Source organism: Natator depressus, chromosome 2 (assembly GCF_965152275.1).
Source record: "Natator depressus isolate rNatDep1 chromosome 2, rNatDep2.hap1, whole genome shotgun sequence".
In the NCBI taxonomy this organism is placed as follows: domain Eukaryota; kingdom Metazoa; phylum Chordata; order Testudines; family Cheloniidae; genus Natator; species Natator depressus.
Genome location: NC_134235.1, coordinates 240,700,757 through 240,717,897, shown reverse-complemented (window position 1 = coordinate 240,717,897; position 17,141 = coordinate 240,700,757). Strand labels below are relative to the sequence as shown.

The window sequence follows — 17,141 nt, the reverse complement described above, 5'->3', positions numbered from 1 at the left end:
TTTCATTAGGCAATTTCAACTGACCTTTAATTTTTAGTGCAGTGTTTCCCATTTGTATCAGTAGAACTTCAGAAAGGGCTGTCGTAAATGTTTTAAAAACTGCATTAATCTCGCTTAATAATCTGGAATTTGTGAGCCTGGGTGTGTAGAACCGTGTGGGAAAATTTACCTGCTCAACTCACAAAGAGAAATGACAGATGTTAAGTGACATACAGTCATTTTCTGCATTGTGATGCTTTGTGGGTGTCTTTAAGAGATTTTGAACGGCCATAATAGGAAGCAAAAAAACCTAAATTAATTTCTAATTGTTTGAAAAAATGAAGATAGCTATTTATAAGGAGTGCACAGGTACAGTGTGAATATATTATTGATTTATATGCTAGTACTTTTTCTCCTTTACATAAACATGTGAAGGTTAATCCAAAATATTTTGCTCTCTCTGGTAAGGTAAAATGCTCAATTTTATTGACCCCTCACTTACATGCAGTTGCTAGGAAGAGGCAATTATGCTGTAACCAAATCCTCCGCTATTTAGATATCAATGCATGAATCCCATATTTTTATTCTAAATTTAAGTTCAGCCATCGTAGCTAATGCCCTTGATGCAATCTCCAATTGCTGTCATTACACGGATCACTAGAAATTGGAGGTAATAGTTAAAAGAAAAAAGGTTGAAAATTAGATGGATAAAGGCTTAATCAATTTAATTTTATCATCAAATCCAGGCCCTTCCTCTTGAGCTGTCAGGGTATGAGATAAGCAGAGCGCATCTTGAAACACGACACAATCCTGTTGTAGAGAAGGAGTTGTGTCCCTGAACCAAGATGAAACACGCTTATTTATTACTTTGGCATTGCTGGGTGATGAAGACTCAAGCTGACTTCTTCTTTCCATCCTCAGCACAGTCTTGTTATTTCATTATTTTTTTCTGGAATTTCATTGCATCATAATCCTGTCTCTCTCACCATCCGCTGCACTTACTGTGTTTATTTTGCCAACTTTTATTTCTTGCCCTTCAATATCAATAGCGAGCTCAGCTCTCTCTCGCTCTCTCTATTGCAGCATTTCACTTTGCGTTTATATCTGATTCACTCCATTTTCCTACGATTAAGTTTAACTAATGGCTTTGAAGAAATCACACTCAAACAATGAGTAAATTTCATTGCTGTCGTGTATTGGAAAATAATGAAGCAGTGGTACATTCCAACCCACCAACTTCACGTTAAGATTCCAAATGTTGATTTCCACCAAGATGAGGAAGGCTTATGAAAGTTTGGCCTTTTACAGCATGATTAACATGTTACAACTCTGTTTTATTTTAGTCCCTTTTTAAGCATTTTCATCTGAAAACAAACTTTCTTTTTAAAGTTCTTGCCCTTCCCTTCCTATTTCTACACAGAATTTGTTCAAGGCTCTGAAGTGAATTTTACCAGTAATCTGTTTATAACCTATTATGTTTCAAACTCATACACATATGAATTTGCAAGGTGTTTTTTGTTGTTTTGCAAAGGGACACAAGCCACTAAATGTTAACATGGATAAATGTTAACATGGATTTATCCAAATTATTAAGCATATTTCTCTAAAGTCAGATCACACCATAGACATAGATTAAAAGAACAAAATTAATACTGCTACAGACCTGCCATTAAGTAATTTACAGAAAATTAGCATGCTGATATTCTGGCAAATATCTGTCTTTATTTTACATCTGCCCTTTGAGAAATTATGATATTTACTTACCATTAAGAGTTAAAATTGTTATTTTCTGAATGATAGTGCAACTATTCCTAACCATAATTGCTTACAAATAGCTATGAATATCAGAATATTTTAGCCTTCCAATACACTTTCTGCAAGTAGTGTAAAACTAAATTAAATTTCTATGTAAATATGCTTGTAATGTGATACACACTGCATGGACATTTGTTTATACCATTAATACTAGGGTCTTAACTAAGCCCTGAGACTCATTCACTATAAACATAATACAGGGAATAATAATAATAATAATAACTGAACTATATCTTTGAACATTGAAACCATACAGTACATGGCGGTTACACTCCCCGCTGCCTGATTTACATATACAGAAATAGTGCCTGTCCCTGTGAGAGTATGTCCCTTTCACTATATTTATCCTAAATAAATGCAGAAATTTAACTTTTGTAGAATGCAATTTGTTTCCCTCAGATGTAACTGCCTCTGAGGTAACGTAACTCCTAAAGCATAGTGCCAGAATCAATTATACACTGATACACAGAGACATGGCATTAAAATTCACATCGAGCAGTGTAAGAAAATAAACAAAAACCTCGAAAGTAAAATCAGAAGGAGATAAAGAATGGCATCAAATAGAGAGCAATACTTGCTTCTACTCCAAAGCATGCCTAAGTGTTTTATAAAGTAGTACAACTTTCTAACCTGATACATAAACACATCAAATATGTACTATATAGCTGGTATAATGAATTTATTTCTATAAATGATCTGTTTGTAAACTCACTTGTGTGTCTTTAGATATATTTCATTTTCTCACACTGATTTCTACTAAATTAAAATTGAACACTGAGGTGAGTGTCTCTGTGTGCACTTGTGTACACACACACACATTATATATAACACAAATATACATGCACGCACACACACACATGCACACAGCCACCCGACCCCCTGTTTATTTTCTTCAATAACACCTGACAAAAGTGTACTTGCTGTAGGTAGTAAAACACACACTGGAAAATAGTTAAATGCATAAACCTTTGGTATAATCCTTTAAAAATGGTTTTCTCAATTGATTAAAATAGATTACATTGTGCGCAGTATCTGAAAAACAGTAGGACCCATATTCATTCATGTAAAAGATGTGTTCCTTTTTTATTGTTGAGTGCTCAATATATCTGATGCACTGAACAACACCTTTGTATCAGCAATTAACTGGTCTTAGTAAAAAAAAAATCATACAATCAGTATGAAAACTGGTGTGCCCTAAAAAACAGATCCAACAGGTTTAATACTGGGTTTTTCTTAAGTTGTCATCATATATTCATGAACGTATGAATTTTTGTGAGTGGGCACTATGAGCCTATGGGCAGGGAAATTAGAATGATAACACAATTCACATGCTAACCAGTTAAAATATTCAGAAACTGGTTACAAATGTCCATATTTCAAGGAATCAGAAATTAGCTCCTGAAAGTTGTCTATCTACTATTGGACAAATGTATCAATTCCTTTCAGGAATTCTACCAAATTCCAGTTGTGCATTCTGCAAATAGTTACCGTTTAGCAACTTTGCTGTTTGAAGAAGATGCCTAACTTCCATATTATTTCAGCAAAACACAGTTTATAGGAAACGGCACCTTATTAAAGATCTTCACTTTTTCTGATTGTTTGAGAAACAAAACTAACAAGTGTAATTAGCCTTTGAATCTTTCTTCTATAGTTAAATGAATTATTGATTCATTTCTGTACCCAAGTTTAAGATAACAGTCTGTGGCCAAATTTTAACGTCCTGATAACTAGGTTTGCTAAAGCACATATAACTTATTACAAAGTCAGTAGAGCTAGGTTTAGGTAAAAACAGAGAGCCTTAGAAACTGACAGATTTAATCCACATTAATTGTGGGGTGGACTTTTCTCTTGCTTAGTACTTTAGATAATATTTCTTTTGTGACACAGCATAAAGCACAACTGTAGAAGACCCTTTGGTATGAGCTATTAGAAAATATTGAAGATTTGTTGAAATAAGTCAAAGTTATATGCAGGCTGCTGCTTTTCTATTTCAAGTATCCGTTCACGTACACGTTTGATTGTTTTACTTACTTTTAGGGCACTATTTGTTACTAAAATTTTGAACAAAAAGATGGAGTTTCTGGTAAATATATAATAGTGACAATCCAATTTTGCAGAGTCCCCCTTTTAGCATTCGGCTAGTTATTGCAAGTCGCCACAGAAAGCCTGTTTTGAAGCCTTTCTAGAAAGTTATCAGACAAGCACGCCCAATGGATTTTGTGTGAGGCAATAATTAAAAGACACATGAATAATTGACATTTAGGGCTTCCAAACTGTCTGGTTAATTTCCAGAATCTGAAGAAGAAATAATGTACTCAAAGGCTTTAAAAGAACAGCTTGAGCTGACGAGCTAGCTGACAGAAACTTATCTTAGGCCTCTGAAGCAATGACAATTACAGACTAGGTGGAATTCACAGCTCTGGTAAACCCTTTTGTATTAGCATCTTTATAGTCTTAACAAATTGCAGCTGGGCATTTCTGACATTCTGCTTATTAAATCAATTTTATTTTACTTTCAAGTACTTACAATATCTTACAATAACCCTAACTTTAACTGTTCAGGCATAGCACCAGGAATGTGACAGTAGTGTCTTACTCCCTCTCTGTGAGAAAGCAAGATTGTCTTGGGAAGAGCTTTTATCTAAGGCATACTCACAGTCTGCAATGACATTCAGTAGCTTCACTTTTTTTTGGATTAAAGTAATTACTAATCTAGCATTTCTATAATGCAGGTTTGGTTAGAGAAGTGGATCAGAATTAATGCATTTACTAACTTTACTACAGCAAGCTTAGGCAAATATTAATAACAGGGCAAAAATAACAGTCTGTAAGTAGCAACCTGTCAGAAAACTGCTTTTCTCCCCACACTGATTTCCAGCTTGTTTCATTACCAACAAGATGGTGTATCCTCTATCCTTTTTTACATACTAAATTTCTGCTTCATAAGCCATGTGCAAGTGAGACTTATTAGGCAGTTCGTAATTGTCATAGGAGAAATACTCAGATAAATAAGAACTGGTCCCATATTATTGCAAAGCCAGCGTCAGTGGTATGAGCAACTCTGAATCTGAAGGTGATTTGTATTTGGGGAAAAAAAAACCTGCAAAAGTCTTGCTTCCTTTTATTTCCTTTTTTAATTCCTAGGACTGCTCGATGTATTATTTCATTAGGAATCATGTGATAACATTACCTCTGACAGGGTCAAAGGAAGCACACTAGCCGTGGATTGTTGAGTTGTGCGGCAGAAACTGGATAATTAAACTGCTTCCATCCACTACAAAGAAAGACAGAAACAAAACACTTCCCTTTTCCTTCAACAAAATAACAATCCCTACCCTTTTTCAGGCATCCCCTTACTTCCAGCAATTGCAAGGCTCTCTTTGTTACAGCCTACATGAAATTGTGGGGTATTTTGCAACCCCTGTACCCAGTGTTCTGTGTAGACAGCATCCTGGAGGCTACAAAAAAGTGCATATATCCAAAATAAATAGACAACATAAGCAGCAGCAGCCCAGAGAGAGTATGTGAGAGAGAACAAGGAAGAGAGAGAATGAAAGAAAAGAAAGGTAGAGGGAAAGCAAACCTTACCTTTCCTCTTTGATCTCCTTCTCCTCCTCCTTTTGGACTTGCATTTTAGTTGAGTACTTGGACCTCCAGAAGCTCTGTTGTTCCCCAGAACTGATGTCATAACTGTAGTTCAGTAAACAAGAATGTAGAGGTCTTTTCTTTCTTGTATATTTTCACCTCTGGTTCTTGCTGCTTGATAGATCTGTGGATAAGGTTCACTTTTTAGTACTGCATGGTGTTTAATTCTAATTATTCTCTGTCACTTGGCATCAGCTGGGTTAAGTGTCTCTGATCTTCTGAGCTGACATGCTTAACTGCTTGTTGTGAGAACTGTGGAAAGGTATAGACTGAAGCTGCTCAAGAGCCTGGTAGCTCTCACTCAGGCTGCCTTCCTTTATCAGGGCTGTAAATGCACGGCTTCTACTTTTTGCACCTCTGCTAGTTGTTTGGCACCAGCCACTTTGAAGCCAATCATGCAGGGAGCTTGTCTATTTGCTGCTGCAAAGTCTAATTAGATCCAATCACAACTGTCTCCTGGCTCTGACATCAGCACCACCAGCCCTCTCCATCCCCTGTCAGCTTGCAAACTCAGCTCCCATTTGGGCTGACGGATATGCCTAGGACCTGATAGAAAGGAAGGGAGAACTGCACTGTAGGGAATAAAAACATACTGCCAGTTTATCTGGGAAAAGCCTAAGGGGCAGCTTACAGGAAGGGATGCTACAAAAGGGATTGCAAGGCTTTTTTTTTTTTTTTTTGCTGTAGACCATATGAACACAGAATATTATGCTTCCCGACACACAGAAATGCTGGGACTATTTCCCCTAACCAAATAGTTTTTAACTAGTTCATTTGTTGCACTGATGATTGCTTCGAGGGGAAGAATCTGGGTTACTGTTGAAGAAACACTCTACCCCCAAATCTTATTCAAGATTCCCATTGCATGTCTAGTTATTTAAAGGCACATTTGTTTGCTAAATTCATAATGAAGGGCAAATAGCTCTTTTTGCCCTTCCTTGTGAGTGTAGCAAATGAATGAGTGTGCCAGGGCGCAGTCTGATTTCAAAACGGACATATTACACTCTGCGGCGCTCCGTTTAGGAAACCAGGCAACGAAGGTAACTGGTACAGAGGGGCTTATATGGAGGAAGATGGCAACGGCATTCCTCAGAAAAGCTTAACCACAAAACATTACATATTTCTCAAGAAAATAAAAGGTTACACAGCAGGTCGATCGCCCATTTAAGTGACAGGGATCTTTTTCTTCAGGGCATTTCTCCTCTTAGTTATCAGGTGATTAAAGAATATGAAGCTGCACCCTAGATTGCTAACACAGAAGAAAATAATATTAGAGAAAAAGTTATGCTAAATAATTAATGTCCTCAGTGGCTGCTCCATTTGCAGTAAGCCATAGGAGTACAGTAAAGCTCTGCTTATTGGAACCTCTTTAATCTCAAACTCCCTCTTATCTGCATCTAGGTTACACCCCAGGCTGTGCAGCACTTAGGCTGTAATACTCCCTGTTATTCAGACCCCTGTATATTCAAATGTTTTATGCCCCTGAAACTTTTTGGTTAGACAGGGTTGAACTCTACGTAGATTTTTTTATATTAAATATATAAAATGACATAAAATCATACTAAGGTTTTGATTTAAACCTTTAATAAAATCAAGTACATTCCGTGTAAAGGTCTTAATTTGACCCACATGTGCCTAGGCAATGTGACAATCCCTCTATCCGATCTTTCAAAAGCAGATCTTGTAAGGCTGGGCATGCCTGGCTGCTACTGCTTCCCGCAGCCCCCATTGGCCTGGAGCGGCGAACCGCAGCCAGTGGGAGCTGCGATCTGCTGAACCTGCAAACAAACCTGTCCGGCCCGCCGGGGGCCTTTCCCTGAACAAGTGGTGGACCGGCTTTGAGAACCACTGTTTTAGAGCACTGAAGAAATCACATCCCTGTGTAGACAAATAGAAATTAGAAGTCAATTGCCTTCCATATTTAAATGCTGTACGTGCGCAATATGGGTTATGAGCTTTAAAAGAAAAGCACATCCTAATTAAAAACAAAAAGAGTACTCTTGGACAGTCATCTATTTATAAGATTTAATTCAAATAATTATTTTAAGGTTCTAAAGTGTTTTACACAATTTTATTCTACTTCTAACTGGAGTGTTGACAGACTATGGGAATGGTTGTCTTTGTGGTATTGCCAGTCCCCAGGGAAGGCATTCTACCAACCCAACCCTAAAAAGGTGACAGTCTGGCTCATTCTCAGAAAGCTGTCACCTGTGAACTGCTACCCAGTATCTCATCTTTCAGTCCTGGGCAAAGTTATCAAGAAAGCACCAGCAAGCCAACTTGAGCAACATCTGAGCTCTGCAATGACATAGTTCCCTCCCAGGCAACTCCAGGAATGATCATAGAACAAAGACAGCTCTGGTTATACTAGTAGATGGATGACCTCCTTATGGCCATGGATGGAAGTGAAAATTAATCAGTCAACCAGCTGCCTTTGACACCATCATTATAGGGTGTTGCACAACTTGCTGGAATTCACAGAATTCCTTAAATGCATACGTTCATTCCTCTCATGTTATCGTGGATGACGTCAGCTCCTCATCCAGCTAAACTCAATCTTGTCTCCACACTTCTATCTAACTTCTATGTGAAACCTATAAGTGAAACTGTGAGGTCACATGGACCAGGGCAATTACACATAGCTCTCTCTCTCTCTCTCTCTCTCATCCCAGACAGACAATATCCCATTGGATGAAAGTGAAGTAACTTGGGCTCGACCCAGGAAAAACACAGGCAATATTAGTGCAAAAAAGAGAATGTAGTAAATACAATGTCTCTCCACTGCAGTCTCATGCCCATGCATGGTCAATGCAGTATGCAGCCTTGGGGTTCTGTTGAAATCATTCCTGTTCCTGGACACCCAAATAATGGTAATTACCAGTAATACCAGATTCCATTGTCTAACAAGGAGACTTTGTCTTTTCTTCTCAGATGAGGGCCCAACTACAGTGATCCTTTTGTTCATTACCTGTCGGTTGGACTTCTTCTGACTGCATTATCTGGAGCTAAAGCCAAAGCTCTCAAGAAGCTGCAGTCTGTCTACCACACCTCAGCCTGCCTCCTGTGAAAAACAAAACCCACACATGACACAGAGGCACTGCAACCTGCACATACTGAAGTAGATTGAAGGATTTGTTTCAAGATGCCAGTCCTCATATATAATGCTCTTTCACGGTCAGCTCTATGTTATCTGAAGGACAGCCACTGCTTTTGTGACCCATCTCTATAGCTGACTGCAGCCAGTACAACACATGATTGTCAGAGCTTAGCCTCAAATTCTTATAAGACATTCCCTCAGCACAGGGAATGACCCACCAACAGTGATCGCAACAAACCGAAGCCTCACTACAGTCTAGATGTGGTGCAACTCACCTCTTCACACAGGGTCTCCCAAACTAAAAGAACTGAAGAAAAGACCAAGTAGTTTATTTGCCAGTAGGCAGCAACCAATAGCTAAAATATAAGAGACAGATTTTGGCTGCATCTTAGCAGAACTTTGTGTGCACCTGAATTGTGTGACCACCATGCCTCACAAATCCTGGGGACAGTGGCCAAGTGAGCCCCTTCTTCTCCCCTCGCATGTTTACACAGGCTGCCCCCACCCAGGCCCTGCTGCTGGGGACAGGAGCCGTGTGAGCTGGAGCACCCCCCGGGTATGCTCAACCCCTGTACCCGGCAGCCAAGCCCGGGCAAGGAGCAGGCCCCCACTGTCTCCTAGCCAGGCGCTCTCAGGCAAAAGTGGCTCTGTCCTGCTCCCCGCCTGGCTGCCAGGGAGAGCGGCCGAACGTGGCGGGGGAGAAGCGCAGGGAGAGAAGGACAGAGCCCCTCTCCTTCCCTGCCTTTGACAAACCAATCTTGGGGGCATTTGACCCTTCATGCCTCCCGCCCCCATATTGCCTCTGCTGGTTAGAAATCTTGTGTTAATTTTTTGATGATTTTTTTGAAAATATGGAAATATTTGTGAGGAAAAAAATCTGATTTTGTCTAAGCTATGTGGTTATTGAAATTTGAAAAAGCTTTTGGTTTTTGAACACAACCCAGAAAAATTCTGTACCCTCTACTATGGACCCTTATAATACTGTATGGGGCAAGTGCTTCCACTGGCTGGGGCTTCCTCTCATGGCAAAACTCACATGGTGGGGATTCCTGGACACTCAGGATGGCAAACTCTGCAGTGTCTCCACTGGGTGTTTCCCTCCGTGAAGAAGAGTCTGAAAGAATGGCAGAGGAAGCAGGGGCATGACCTCCAAAACCTGCAGACGCTAGAATCTGCACAGAAATGAAGTCCTACTTCTGTACTATGGTGCACCTCAGCTTCCCCTCCCTCTCTTACGAGCTGTGTGGAGTGGATATTAATATTTGGTTGCTGAGTTTAGAGTGGGGGTGTTGGTGGCTTGTGATATACAGGAGAGCAGACTAGATGATCTGTTGGTCCTTTCTGGCCTTACACTTCATGACTGACTATGACTCCTGTGTCTAAACTCCAGCTCCGATGTGGGGGTGCAGACGTAACATCAACAAGACCCCAGTTGGTGGCGCGCAGGATTGAACCTGGGACTCTGCAGCTTAGTGCATGAGCCTCTACTGCATGAACTAAAAAGCCATCTGCCTGTTAGCTAAGCCTGCAGAGCAGACTCATTTTATCTCTCTCTCTACCACAAGAAGGGACAGAACACCATACCCAGAAGGTGTGTGGGTTACACAGACACAAAGTGAGAGTTAATGAATTCTACTTCCTTCCTTCTACAGGGATCTCTGTGTGGCTCTGAGGGCAGCAGGCTGCAGAGAGTGACAACTTCCCAATGTGTCCTCTTCAGAGGTAGAGAAGGGCTTCTGAGGACTCCTCTCCCTCTCTTTCATGCTCCCCATCCCCTCCTATTTCTGCCTGCTTTTGCTCCTTTGTGCCCATGAAGGTGAAAAGAAGAATCAGGACCTTAGAAACTGGGAGATAAAAGACGCTCGAGGGCACTTAAACATGCATTAAACATTTAAAAATGCAATCCTAAGGCTCTGCAGGTGAGACTCCAGAGCCTTCTGCTGAAAAATGCCTGCTCTAATCCACTCTTGCCCTACTTACAAGCATCTGAAAAGCCTGTCAGTGTGACTATTTGCAGTGAAAGCCACTGTAGCTTTGGGGCCAGACATCAAGGAGTGGGTGGGAAGAAAGAGGAGTGAGGATCCACATTTAATGTTTACAGGTTGTCGTCAGTCTGTAGGTAAGTGTTTCCATGCAAACAAGTCACCATGTTATGCTGATTTGCACATTTAAATATCATTAAGAAATCAGAGCTACGCTGGATTCGCATGGGTGGAGGTTGCATTAAAAAGGATTTGGACCCTTCACTAACTGAAGGGAATAGAACTCAGGGTATAGCCACAGCTGCTGCTGGCTGGGGGAGCAAGAATAGACTAGTTTTAACTCCCACAATAAGCTCCCCCCTCCTTCTTAGGCTTGTGAATGTCTTCTTTGCTGGGTTTTCTTAAAGGCCCATGGCTTATACAAAAACAGGTTCCTCTCAGTATATAGCATGCAAGGGAGCAAGATGAGTCAGATCTCCCTGATGAGAGATCCAGTTTTCAAGACCATAGTCTCTTTAATGAGGAAAGCACCTAGATCCCAAAGGTTACAAATCATCATGAATAGTAACTGCAGTTATGGCTTACACAAATGCCAATCTGAACAGTAAAAGAGACCACGAAACAACAGCCACAGCTAGGGATGGGCTCTACTCTTTCTAGGCATTTATACAGAGATCCTCACCCTAGCACCCCAACAGCTCTGAATCTGTGGGTAACTAAGTTGCTACTAAAGATCAGTTTCAACGCTGCTAGTACTTCTTATCTTTATAACGTGCTAAACTAAAGCTCTGTGCTCAAACCCTCCTGAATTTTGGGACATTTGAAATCTTGTTCTGGATCCAAATTTTACTGTCTTAGCCAGTCTCTAGCCTGAGAAGCTTAAGCTGTGTAAAGGCCTATTTTAATAGTCATCATCATCACGCTGGCTAATAAGGAGGCCTGAGTTCAGTGGTACAATGCTGAACTAGGAGATATGGGATCCATTCTGAGCTCTGCCATAAACTTGCTATGTGACCTTACAAATCACTTTACCTCTGTGCCTCAGTTTCCCTATATGCAAAAGGGGGATAGCGATACTTATATTAATTTGTAACGGGACTTGAGAGTGACCAATGAAAAGTAGCATGTAACAGCTAAGAATCTTGAAATAAATGAATTCATTTTTATCTTTCTAAATCCTCCAAATTCATCATGTGCTGGAAATGTTCACCTCAGGCAAGGTATCTATATTGCACAGTATGGGCATTCAGAAATTTCATAAAAAGAGAGAGCTCCCTACCAGTGGACCTAAAGTAGAATGAATCTCTGTTAAGCCTCTGACATGCAGCCAGGTATTTATAATTGTATCCAGCAGAGGGCAGTGGAACATGTAAAAGCTATTTGCAGTGGTGTTATAGTCAAGCTGGTCCCAGGATATTAGAGAGACGAGTGTGGTGAGGTAATATATTTTATTGGACCAACTTCTGTTTTCAAGCTACACAGAGACCTGCAGAGCTCTGTGTAGCTTGAAAGCTTGACTCTTTCACCAGCAGAAGTTGGTCAAATAAAAGACATTACTTCACCCACCTTGTTTCTCTAATGTAAATACTAGCCAGTTCATTGAAATGGTTAACAGTGAGATGAAGGATGGTTTTGTGGTTTATGTCTAAAACTGATGGGGTCAGGTGTCCTGGGTTGTAATCCCATCTCCACCACAGACAATTTGTGGGCAACTCTCTTCGGCTCAATTTTGGAAAACATGAAGTGTCCACTCATGTTAGCCACCTCAACTTTTGGATGCTCATTTTGAGAAAACTGGGGCACCTAAAATTACTGAAAAACATTTGAAAATATGAGTCTTAATTTCTCTAATTTTCAGCTTCCTTATCAGTGAAATAGGGATGTTAATATTAGCCTACCACATGGGGACATGAAAGTGCCATTTAAATGTGATAATGTGATAATATGATAATGAAAGTGCCATTTAAGTGTAAAATATTTTATTTTTCCTAATATCTTTGCTTTGGAAATCTTATAAACATTAGACTAGGAATAATCCTCCCCCAAGCAGTTTTTCTACTATATGAATTAAAACCAGTCTTGCAAAGTTGGTAGAAAAGTATTTTACCATCTACAAAACTAAATGCTGTTAGCACAGATTATAATGGCAAACCATTTCTTTTGAACCACAGAGATATTTTGTATAAAAATCATGCAATACATTATCTATTTTGCAGAGATAATGTAGTACTGTACAATAGTAATCATAGAAATGTAGTGCCAAATTGTAGTCATGTGATGTTTTAGGTTTGCAGTATTTATTATAGTAAGGATATCCCTCTCCAAAGTTTAAGTCTGCAGACATGAGCATGGCATATGTTCAGTATCAAACATGATTTGTTCAGACATCCTGCACCTGTCACTATTCTTCAATCCATATTTGTTTTAACTTTGTTAGTGACTGATATTTAAGTAGAATATGATTGAAGTATATTAAACTGCAATAGCATCATCCGAGACTCCCTGGCAGATTCATGCTATGGTAATGATGTTCTATTACTTAATAAAAATGTACCATTATGATCTGCCCACTTATTTTAAAAACTATTTAAAAACAAGAATTTTGGCAACATGCTGCAATAATAAAACATTCAGATAGAGCTCGTATATGAGCCATCACAAAATCATGAGCAGAAATGTGTATGCAAGAGAGTACACACATCCAAAGTATACATGCAAATAATATGATGTGTCTGTATGCAGGTGCTATTCACCATTTGTCCATCTATACGATACAATGGCAATTTTATAAAGTGATTAAGGCCCTGATCCTGCAATGAGTTCCCCATGAGCAGAATCCATTTTCAGTGAGGCTCCATGAGGCATAAGTGTTGGTCTGTGTCAAGCTCACCGCAGGATAAGTCTAGAATCAGGAGCAAAGGACACTAAAGGAGATTTAGTGCTACTTAGTAAACAATTTCAGTGTATTATATTTCCCTATGTGATAACCTAGGAAAGTTATCCTGTAACTCTTAAATGGCTATGTCATTTTGGTGTAAATTTCCTATAAGAAAGTTTGTCTCTTGATTGCCAAGCTGGACTATTGTGTCTGTTTTCTGTTCACACTTGGATTGTTTAGAATCAGACACTGTGGGTTAATCTGGACTGGTTTCATTTGACTGACGGCATCTCATGTAAATATCTCTACTGTGTTTTAATAATGAACTACTGTAGGCTTGTTCTAAAGTTAAAGACAAAACTGATGACACTCATATTTGCCCACAGATTATTTAACAAAACACCAATACCACCATCACCATCTGCCTTATTTATTCTTTTATTTTAATTTATAAAAATGACAACAGAATTTATTCAACCCACATAATCATCCCATCTAAGGAAAAATTCATAATAATGATAGTTAATAGTGAATGACATGAGCCTCATGTTGTACCCTGAACGCCAAAGACTACATCTCTGACAGAGCTGAGAAGGAATCGTGTTCCAGAACCAAGATCCCACCAATGAAAATGCCTTCCCACAAGCTCTTAGATGTTCATTTTGAAAACTGTCAGGGTCCCAGCTGAGCACAGGTGCTCTCTGTGGTAACTCAAAAGAGAGAGGCAATGTCTCAAGCAAAAAGAGCACAAAACATGACAAGCTTTATAAATCAAAGCCAACAACTTGCACTGATTCTAGAAGTAAATAGAGAACCAATGCCATCTTTGGGTCCTCCTGCCCACACCAACAAGCAGATGCATTCTGCAACTCCTGTAGCTTCTGAGTGGTCTTCAGTGGTAGGCCCATGTAAAGTAGACTGCAGAAATCCTTATCCGGTGGCCACAAAGGCTTGGATAACTAAAGGAAGGCCCTCAACTTGGTTTCAATCCCCAGTTCTGCCACAGACTTCCTGAATGACTTTGGGCAAGTAGTTTAAATCTCTGTGTTCCAGTTCCCCATCTATACACTAGGGATAGTAATACTTCCTTTGTCTCTTCTCTATTTAGACTATACACTTTTCAGGGCCATGGCTGTCTCTTTCTGTGTATGTATACAGCACCTACCACAATGGAGCCTTAATCTTGCTTGGTGTTTCTAGGTACTACTGTAATAGAAATAAACAAACGTTCGACATAAGTGACTGCAATCACCTCACCAGATGCAGATTTCAGCCACTAACACCACTGAGAATGCAGGAGAAACTGGGGATCAAAAGTAGATTTCCTAAACTGTCAAGCTCTTGAAAAGCACGCTGACATACCCCCTCAAAAATGTGGGCAAACACAAGTCATTCAACACTCTTTAGATATTTCTTTTACTCCCTACCACATCAGTGTCACCTGAATTTTCTTTGGCCTGAACTTTATCTAATTTGCTCTCATCCAAATCTGATCTCAGGGAAGCATCAGGAAACCAAATACACTGCACCATCTGTGTCTGTAGAAAAAGAGACCTAGAGCTGCTTGTCATATGTATACTTATGCTGTTGCATCCCAAATCACCATGCTATCTCCCCCAGAGGCATGTTGAACAGGAGGGATAACAGAATTCCTGCATAAGAGAATACTCAGGGCAGATGACCTATTGCTCAGTAACACCCTTTGGGAGCTTACAAGAGCTAAATCCTTCCAGAGCAATTCCATTCACCCCAACCAGGATCCTCAAGCAGGTCAACAAAATCCCAGCAGTATCAAAGGCTGACGATGGGTCTAAAATAATAAAACAGGACACTTATCTTCTGTGCATGGATAAAAGCAGATAATCAAGTAACAAGACTAATCCATCTCCACGTCATACCTGCTCCAAAAGCCAGAGTGAGAGGGAACAAATCACCTGAAAATTCCAGGTGACTTCGAAGACACTTCCCCCAAACCTGATCAATCACCTTAGCCAGAGCTCAGTAATTAGACTGAAGCCTTATATTTTATTTTAAAGCATCATAAATAACATTATTCAATGGAGAATCCTGGTCTCTATTTCCAGAGGAGAAGGGGAATGTGGGAAGGCCCCACACATGGCTAGTGAATGCACTACAATGGCTTGCTGGTACATAGAGGCCCGTGTCCATCTCCTAGGCTAAAGTAGAAGGCTGCAGGTTACCTTGGGCTGAGGATTCTTTTCCCCAGCACCTTTATCCAAACTTTTTTTACTTGAACTTTGTTCACTGAATCAGCATTCAGCCTGTAACAAAGTCTACATGTCAAACCAGTGATAAATCACAGTTTTACATTGAGATAATGACAACCAGCTACCAAAGCACAAGTATCAGAAAGAAGCTTAGTGAAGCTGACACCATTTATTTTAAAATAATTAACTTTTCTTTACATGCTGCCTACTTTCAATAGAGACAGGCCTGATCCAAATCTCCGGGGATGAACTCTTCCCAGGTTGGCAGCAAGGGAAGGTTTGAATCTGAATTTTTTCTCAGGCATATCTCTAATTTTTCAGAGTCTCTTAAACTCAGTTATATTTAGTCTTATTACAGACAAAGTGCTCTGACATCAGGTACCACTAAATGCTTCCATCACCCTCCAAAAATTGTCCTTTTGAGTTTCTCTTCTTTTTTTTTTTTTTTTTTTTTGAGGTTGTTAGAACTCCCAACTCAAAGCGAGACAAAAAGAGGCGTGAACCTAAATTAATGGAAACAATAAAAAAGCTTCCCACAACCCCCTAAAACCAAAAATCTTTCAGTTCAACATGACTCTAGTTATTTTACCTTTGTACTGAATCAATTTCATTAGTATCATCTTTCTTAAATGCCTAGGATTCCAGGCTAAACACTTTCAGGAAAAATAAATTCTACATCAATGCTTGACTTAATTTTCTTCAATTTTTCAGCAAGGAGATGGATTAGGATCATACCTAAAGGCGCCTTATTTCAAATCTGAAAATGTATTTTATGTCTTCCTGTTGACAACCAGAGGCACTGGGTAGGAAAAAAATAGCAGAACAAAGGGCTCCCTAGAAATATTTCATGTTTGCTGACTTACTACATCATCACTTATGACATTGAATTATTAGTTTCAGCAAACAATGAAATAGCACAGGAAAGCTCTTCTTCTCTTTCAACTTCACCATTGTTCTTGGATTTAAATAATTCACATAAAAACTTTCAGGTAAAACCTACAAATATTGAAAAGACGTAATTGTGGACAGCATTTACATTACTCGATGCATCCTTAATCACATTGTGATAGAAAGGTTATGAAAATCTCTTGGCTTCCTTGAGACTGGAAGGGAATTTGGATGGAAAATATGTCTCTTTCTGAGGGCCTGATTCAAAGCCTAGTCAGGCCCTCAGTAGTTCCTAGCAATATTTTTTCCTGTATTTTTTTTATCTGCCTGTGTTGCTCTGTTCATATACACAAGGTGAAGTTCTAGCTCCACTGAAGTCAACAGGAGCTTTGCCATTGACCAGTGGGGCAAAGATTTCCCCAGCACATGCACATTCATCAAATGTTACTCATTACCAAGGTGGATTTTTTGAACTTTTTTATTTTTAAAACTTTGCCTGCCACAGTTCAGGAAGCGATGTTTAGTATCAGCTACATGGGACCTCAAATATACAGGGCAACCAGCTAGCCCATGTTTAGCCTGCTGGCATTATACAATACAACTGTCATAACTGACCCCTCATCATAAAC

General features: G+C 39.6%; 1 protein-coding gene across 2 annotated transcripts in view; it reads right to left on the bottom strand.

Moving 5' to 3' along the window:
* The window catches only part of ADARB2 (adenosine deaminase RNA specific B2 (inactive)), a 425,242-nt gene extending 419,110 nt beyond the window's left edge, over nt 1–6,132 (bottom strand). The window contains exon 1 of one of the 2 annotated variants that reach the window (XM_074946237.1): nt 5,383–6,132. In XM_074946237.1, coding sequence (XP_074802338.1) covers nt 5,383–5,482 — 100 coding nt within the window. In that variant the 5' untranslated portion in view covers nt 5,483–6,132. The remainder of the gene's footprint in view (nt 1–5,382) is intronic. The other variant, XM_074946239.1, reaches the window with a different exon arrangement.
* Nucleotides 6,133–17,141: the final 11,009 nt, after the last annotated feature.